This window comes from Carassius auratus, chromosome 48 (genome assembly GCF_003368295.1).
Source record: "Carassius auratus strain Wakin chromosome 48, ASM336829v1, whole genome shotgun sequence".
NCBI lineage: Eukaryota > Metazoa > Chordata > Actinopteri > Cypriniformes > Cyprinidae > Carassius > Carassius auratus.
Genome location: NC_039290.1, coordinates 5663298 through 5671507, shown reverse-complemented (window position 1 = coordinate 5671507; position 8210 = coordinate 5663298). Strand labels below are relative to the sequence as shown.

The window sequence follows — 8210 nt, the reverse complement described above, 5'->3', positions numbered from 1 at the left end:
TAAAATATCTTCTCTACATTGCTCCTTTTCTCTAGTTTGCTTGCTAATTTTTGGCATTGTATGTTATAAATATTGGTTCTTTTACAAATTGCTTATGCTCGTCATTTTGGATAAAAGCGTCTACTAAATGCATAGATGTAAATGTAAACCTTTCAGCTTTCAGAAATTCTGAACATGTATTTATAAAGTCATTTGCTTAGTAAACAGGTCAACAGGGAAGGTAGTTTTAAAGCGTTTTCCTTGATCTTCTTGATAAGTTACATTTTGTGTTGCATTTCCCATATCATGAAACATATTTGAAACATTCACTTGTTCTTGCATGTTGCCCTTTTGAATTGTGTTATAAGAAACAATGCAATAATTTACTTTTTTTTATATAAGTGTAAGAAAAAAAACATACAATGGGAACTGAAAGTAAAAAAAAGTTTTCCAGAGTACCAAAGTTTATCTTTCTCCATCACTGGCTGAGCATAGACAGACTGTCTCATGAGAGAACGATAACAATCTGGATTCTCTCAGTATAGGGCATTATACAGCTCAGAGTAGATGGTTATTTTAGAGATGATTAGGTTTTCAATGTTTTATTTCCAAAAAGTAATGAACAGAATGCAAAATCAATTTAATTTCAAGCAATTCATGTGTTTGGCATGAAAATTCAGATAAGATTTCTATAATTTCTTTCTCTTATAGTTACTCTTGCAGTGTTGTGCATGTGCTGATTTTAATGGAGGAATCTGAAGATCTGAGGCACTTAGCAATGCATCTGACAATACACATAAAGATGAAACTGGCAGGGTGGGAAATTCCCAAAGAAAAAAGGCATGTTATTACATGCATCTTGGAGTAAGAATGTTTTATGTTATTTTAAGACACATTCAGGATGTTAGCTTGTGGTCAAATATATATACTGTACATTCCATAAATCATTGTGATATCACAGCAAATTTGATAGATTTTGAGGAAAACTTAAAAATGTTACACTAATGTTCAAAAGAATATCTAATTTCTCTCCTTAATTATTCTTGTTCAGATGCTTTATAAATCAGAGCCATGGTTGGATGACCCCACTCCTTTGCTTAGATTTGTCAGAAAGCAAAAATATCTTTACGGTTTCATTCGAAATCTTTAGAAACTGCCTGGTGGATTTTCAGAAGGCAGCTAAAAAAGCAAGAGCTAAATACTTCTCTGATATTATCAGTAAATATACTCATACCCCTTTTCATTTTCCAGCAGGATTTGGCACCTGAGACTTGGGAAAACAACCACAAATGGACTAATGTATTTTTTTTATATTTTAAATGTGGCAAGTGGAGAGCCATGGGAATGGAGCGAGGCTGGTGGAGTGATTGGAAATGAGCGACACCTGCTCTACCCACTGGTCTCGAGTCCCACAGAGGAGATAGAAGGATATAAAACAGGAGCGTCGACTGTGAAGGAAGAGAGAGGACCAGGCCTGGATTTTAGTTTGTGTTTTGATTTTGTTTGTCCATGGCAGTCGTCCGTGAGGTGCTGCCGCACTGTTTTGTGTTTATTTTATTATTAAAGCTTTCATTTTGATTGTCCGCCGGTTCCCGCCTCCTCCTTCCCATGATCATGAAGTTTTTATTGTTCATTAAACTTCTCCAGTCTTCATTTTCATGTTTTCAGATGGCTCAGAATGCAGCAGCCAGACAGTTACCAATATTGCAAAAAACACAATTTTATCTTATCCCTCACTGGGTTCCTGTCTTTTTTAGAATTCAATTCAAACTTTTGCTGATTGTTTTTAAATCTCTTAATGGACAAGCAGCCCCATCTTACATCTCTGATTTTTAATTCAGCTCCTAAATCCCTCAGATCTGCCAATAAAGCTGTTTTATACAGGTCCTTCTCAAAAAATTAGCATATTGTGATAAAGTTCATTATTTTCCATAATGTAATGATAAAAATTAAACTTTCATATATTTTAGATTCATTGCACACCAACTTAAATATTTCAGGTCTTTTATTGTTTTAATACTGATGATTTTGGCATACAGCTTATGAAAACCCAAAATTCCTATCTCACAAAATTAGCATATCATGAAAAGGTTCTCTAAACGAGTTATTAACCTAATCATCTGAAACAACTAATTAACTCTAAACACCTGCAAAAGATTCCTGAGGCTTTTAGAAACTCCCAGCCTGGTTCATTACTCAAAACCGCAATCATGGGTAAGACTGCCGACCTGACTGCTGTCCAGAAGGCCAACATTGACACCCTCAAGCGAGAGGATAAGACAAAGAAAGAAATTTCTGAACGAATAGGCTGTTCCCAGAGTGCTGTATCAAGGCACCTCAGTGGGAAGGGAAAATAGTGTGGCAAAAAACGCTGCACAACGAGAAGAGGTGACCGGACCCTGAGGAAGATTGTGGAGAAGGACCGATTCCAGACCTTGGGGGACCTGCAGAAGCAGTGGACTGAGTCTGGAGTAGAAACATCTAGAGCCACCATGCACAGGCGTGTGCAGGAAATGGGCTACAGGTGTCGCATTCCCCAGGTCAAGCCACTTTGGGCTACAGAGAAGCAGCACTGGACTGTTGCTCAGTGGTACAAAGTACTTTTTTCGGATGAAAGCAAATTTTGCATGTCATTCGGAAATCAAGGTGCCAGAGTCTGGAGGAAGACTGGGGAGAAGGAAATGCCAAAATGCCTGAAGTCCAGTGTCAAGTACCCACAGTCAGTGATGGTCTGGGGTGCCATGTCAGCTGCTGGTGTTGGTCCACTATGTTTTATCAAGGGCAGGGTCAATGCAGCTAGCTATCAGGAGATTTTGGAGCACTTCACTCTTCCATCTGCTGAAAAGCTTTATGGAGATGAAGATTTAGTTTTTCCAGCACGACCTGGCACCTGCTCACAGTGCCAAAACCACTGGTAAATGGTTTACTGACCATGGTATTACTGTGCTCAATTGGCCTGCCAACTCTCCTGACCTGAACCCCATAGAGAATCTGTGGGATATTGTGAAGAGAAAGTTGAGAGACGCAAGACCCAGCACTCTGGATGAGCTTAAGGCCGCTATCGAAGCATCCTGGGCCTCCATAACACCTCAGCAGTGCCACAGGCTGATTGCCTCCATGCCACGCCACATTGAAGCAGTCATTTCTGCAAAAGGATTCCCGACCAAGTATTGAGTGCATAACTGAACATAATTATTTGAAGGTTGACTTTTTTTGTATTAAAAACACTTTTCTTTTATTGGTCGGATGAAATATGCTAATTTTTTTAGATAGGAATTTTGTGTTTTCATGAGCTGTATGCCAAAATAATCAGTATTAAAACAATAAAGGACCTGAAAGTATTTCAGTTGTTGTGCAATGAATCTGAAATATGTGAAAGTTTAATTTTTATCATTACATTATGGAAAATAATGAACTTTTATCACAATATGCTATTTTTTTGAGAAGGACCTGTATGTTCCATGGTCACAGCTTAAATTTAAAGGTGACAGAGCCTTTGCAGTTGCTGCTTCACGGTTATGGAATCAGTTGCCATCTGACACTTGAGTGCTCCTTCTGTATTTAAATCTAGACTTAATACACATTTTTACTCTGTAGCCTTTCCAGTTATGCATGGTTAGTAACTGTTATCTTGGAATTTTACTCAATTTTATATTTAAATTTTACTGTATTTTATGACTGTACAATATGTTTGCATTTATTAACATCTGTGACTTGTAACAACATTAATAAATATTGAAACAAATGTATTTCTTATTGTTGAACTTTAGTTATTGCATTAACTAAAGTTAACTACTGAGACGCTACTGTAAAGTGTTACCAAAGTGATGAATTCCTGCTAATTTTAAGATCACTATGCATACAAGTCATGCAAACCGAATTTGCACTACTGTAATCCACAAGACTTTCATTTTCAGCCTAAATATTGCTATGATTTCATAAAATTAATTCCAGTCCAATCACTATCAAAATAATAATAATACTAATACTATACATTTAAATGACTTAAAAAAACTGGCCTCACTTTTAGGCTGCCAATGATTATAATATAATAAAGAAAAAAATATACAATACATCAAAACAGATATAAAGTGGCCTAATAAATATTTTGCATTGCTAGACGTAAATGGTATTGTGTTGAGAATATCGCTTCATCAAATAAGGTCTTAACAAGACGGTACCTTTGATGGCGCGCTACTTTTATTTGATTGGACGGAGCAGTGGTGGGGAAACAGTGCCCGAAGATTATAATTAGTTAACATGGCTCTTTTTTTCAAGAGCCATGCGCAGTCCTTATAATCCGAAATGCACTTAAATGTGTTTAAACGTTATATGATTTGCTGATATTATTTAGCCTATCTTGATTATTTTAACCTAGGCCTGCATTTAGAAACGGAGCGCATAAACATACAAAAAAAAAACTATTAAGTTAAGTATAGCCTATACTTTTTATAATTATTTTAAATTAAATTGCACAATCATTCACAAAACTAACAGAAGAAAAATAAATCATATTACTTGTATTTTATAGATATTGGCTTTGCGCTGTTAGCAAGTGTTTTTAATGCCGGCGACATCAAACGGATGTTTACTGTAACATTTACCAAGCAGTCAAAATACGTCTGCGACCCTCGCGCGCCTCTTTCATGTTGAATTCGCGAACTTTTGACCTCTATTTCAGGATACAACACGAGGCAGGGCAGGTAGGTGGAGACTAAAGCAAATCCGAAACACACCTGGAATCTTTTAACTTTACACCTGTGCTGTGCGCTACAGAGAATCTCGCTTTTATTCATCCACCTCAAGCCCACCTCATGGATCGCAGAGAGGAGTCTGGAAACCTGCAATCCCGAGATAAAGCAGAGGACGGTCCGGGTACCGCGGGGGATGGAGGAGCCGCTCCAGCACCTGAAAAGCCTCCTTATTCGTATGTGGCTCTCATTGCAATGGCCATAAGAGAAAGCGAGGAGAAGAAGCTGACCCTGAATGACATCTACAGCTTCATTATATCCAAGTTTCCATACTACGAGAAGAACAAAAAGGGGTGGCAGAACAGCATCAGACACAATCTGAGCCTCAACGAGTGTTTCGTGAAGATTCCCCGGGAGAACGGCGGGGAGAGGAAGGGGAACTTCTGGACGCTAGATCCTGCGTTTCAAGACATGTTTGAAAAGGGTAATTACAGGCGCAGGAGGCGCGTCAAGAGACCCTACCGAGCACCCCCCTTACCGTCTGGATTTAACTTCACCGACTCGTACTGCCTGCAACAGGAACCCGTTTACTGGCAAACCCCGTTCGTCAGCACCAGTTCCTGGAGTCACCAGTCCAGCTCTCCGACGCACATCTCCAGCTACCTGCAGCCCATGCTTGGTAACGCGCGCCCTCTGTCTCCAAACGATTACGCCAACTCTCCCGTGAGTTATTACCACGGTCAACACCATCACATTCTCCCGCCCTACAGACCGTACCACCGGCATCCGAACGCTCTGGTGCCTCTAAACGGCATGACTCCACCGGTGAGCCCGGGCGGAAGCTCCATATCCACCTGCAGCTACCCGCCGCAGAACAGCCACCCTGAACTGGTACATCATCCATTTGACTGATGGACAGACATGTGAAAACTGATTATAAGTAGGCAAACAATTTCATTTGGATCTAGATTTGCTTTTTTTCGTTGTGAAATGTGTCGTTTCAAGTCAAACTGACTGGTTGAAATTACATCGGAATGTTGCATTCGCTGCATTGGTTTGATTACTGTATATACAGTAACAGGTTTACAGTTGAACATTGTTACATTACTTAACTATTGTTCTAGTTAGGAGACGAAGAACTGTTCAAACGTACTTGGTTGTAGGCAAGTTTTTAGTTTTCCATAAATTTCAGCAAATGTTTAATGAAAGCATCAAGGTACATAGCCTACGTATATTTATTTTTATCATATGTTGAGATGTGCTGGATTAAGGAACTTTAAAAATGGATGTACGGATTGCATAGCTGTTTACCTTTTAAAAACGTGTTTGCTTATTTGGAAACTCTTTGCACAAGTTTACAAGAATTCTTTACACATGCAAAAGTGTATTTTCTTTAAAAAATGGTTTGTATAGCGTATTGAATGGACATGTTCCGTGTCTATATTTCTGGAGTTTGAAAATATTTTTATATGTGAATGTTCATAATCTTTTCGAATTATTCTCTGATAAAATTCTGAAACTGGTCATGCAAGTCTCAGTTATTTGACCATTTATTTTGTATATTACTAATTACATTTAGTCAAACATAATTATAATACAAATATTTTGGTACATAATTAAAAAAGATACACATTTATTTGTAGCAAAAAAAGCATTACTAACTTCTCATTGAAAAACCCTGAAAATCACTGGTTCTTCAATATCTAATCTATCCAGGTGTCTGTGTAAATGACATGTGAAGTGCAAATAATTAATTAAAATGAAAATTCATGATAAATGGTCATTAAAATCATCCGGTGATTAGTTCAAAATATGGAGCAAGAGCATGGGAATAAGTAATTCGATATAAACGCCATAATCCACTTTGTAGGTAAATGGCGCCTCCTTATGGCTTTTGGACACGTTATCTGTAAAAAGATGTTATGTTTCATTTTTCACATTAACAGTTTATAGACAGAACATGGTGATTGACCACTGCTTATATAATTAATGTAAACATATTTTATTAAATAAAATAATTTACATATGTTGCTACATAGCGGACACCATCTCTTAACATGTTTCTGTGAATCCATTCATCTGGGTTTACAGAAAAAGGCATAACGTATTGTAATAGTTAACATGAGATGTGTCCATTTCACGTGATTATGCAGATCTTAGTCCACTGACCTCGATTCAAGGTAGGCATGTGAAGTGCAAAACACAGACTACAGTTTAAATGTGTTATTTCCTGACCAAAAATCCCTTTGTACAGAGAAATATAATATATTTTTTTCTTGACATAAAAACCAGCCCATATTCAAACACAAGCTGCTGGTTAAACAAACAAGAGATCTTTTGTGATGGAAGACGGAGTGTCAAAATTCCAAGGATAGACCAGGCTCTGAAACTGTTGCCATGGTGAGTAAGACTGTTACATTAACAGCTAAATTTTAAAGAATTGATTGATGCATCATAAGTGCAAGATGACTGTTAGACCACGGTCTCAGATGCAGGGCTGTCCGAGGTCTCTTCCTACAGATAGATTTGATTAGCACAGGGGCTATAATGACATTGCATTTGTTTGGTTTTCCCCATCACCTCCAGTAACTTCCCTGCGGTGATCGGCTGTCTGGAAGAGTGGTGCACTTTGGCCTGCATTGACTGGTGGGTTGAGGGTGAAGGTGGGTGGATGTGGGCTCAGGGGTCTTTGGCTTTATTTCACTCTGAGTTTCTGTTCTGCACATACACTTCCTGTTTTCACAAGCTGTGAGCTTTCAATGGCGTGGTGCATTTTAGAAGCTTGTTATCATCACAGCACCACTATAGTCTTTTATATGACTGAAAAGAAGACCTATGAATGTCTGTGCAGATGATTAAACAGCATGTGGCTAATTACATGCAGTTTCAGGACTTGGATTCAATAGTGTTTTCATAATTGGGCCTGAGATTGTACTCCAATTGGATTACAAAACTTTTTTTTTTTTGCAAATCTTTATAAGTTGAGGGACACCGCTTTAAGATTAATCTTTTGCGAATATTATTATTTTTCTTCTCAGCAATAAAATAATAGCCTTTTACTAGACGTCTACTTGCTGAAAGCAGACAACATTAGCCTGTTTGACAGAATGACTGGTGCTTTTAAGTGACTTCCCCAAGGACCCATAATCGTTATTCGCTGTCAGTGGCATCCAGAAATAGAGCTTCCTTACTCTCTCTCACAGGAAAACACGTCTGACCGGTTTCATTTAAAATGAGGAAATAATATGTTCAATAATTCGGCGTGTTATGTACAGCATTTACTGGTATCACGTGACAACTGGTTTCGGATAATACTAGTAAACATGATCTGGAACACATTTCGTGTTTTAAAAAAAAATTAATGTATGAGTAGCTACCTAGAAAGACTGACTATGACATGAGCCAATAGTATTCCAGTACGGGCTTTGAGTGAGCATTTCATTGGTTGAACTTACTAAACGAATACGCCCCCTACAGTTAATCAGTCGTCTTTTTTAGTCTAAACAAGATTCGGTGCTGAACCAAAGCTCATTTGTGAAC

General features: G+C 38.0%; 1 protein-coding gene across 1 annotated transcript; it reads left to right on the top strand.

Annotated features, from left to right (window-relative positions):
• Positions 1-4607: 4607 nt before the first annotated feature.
• LOC113065350 (forkhead box protein L2-like) lies at positions 4608-6182 on the top strand. Its single transcript, XM_026236576.1, has one exon. The coding sequence runs from the start codon at positions 4794-4796 to the stop codon at positions 5580-5582; it is 789 nt and encodes a 262-aa protein (XP_026092361.1). The 5' UTR covers positions 4608-4793; the 3' UTR covers positions 5583-6182.
• The last annotated feature ends 2028 nt before the right edge of the window (positions 6183-8210 follow it).

Excerpts from the sequence above, each read along its gene's own strand:
- LOC113065350 (XM_026236576.1), top strand. The coding sequence starts at position 4,794 with ATGGATCGCAGAGAGGAGTCTGGAAACCTGCAATCCCGAGATAAAGCA.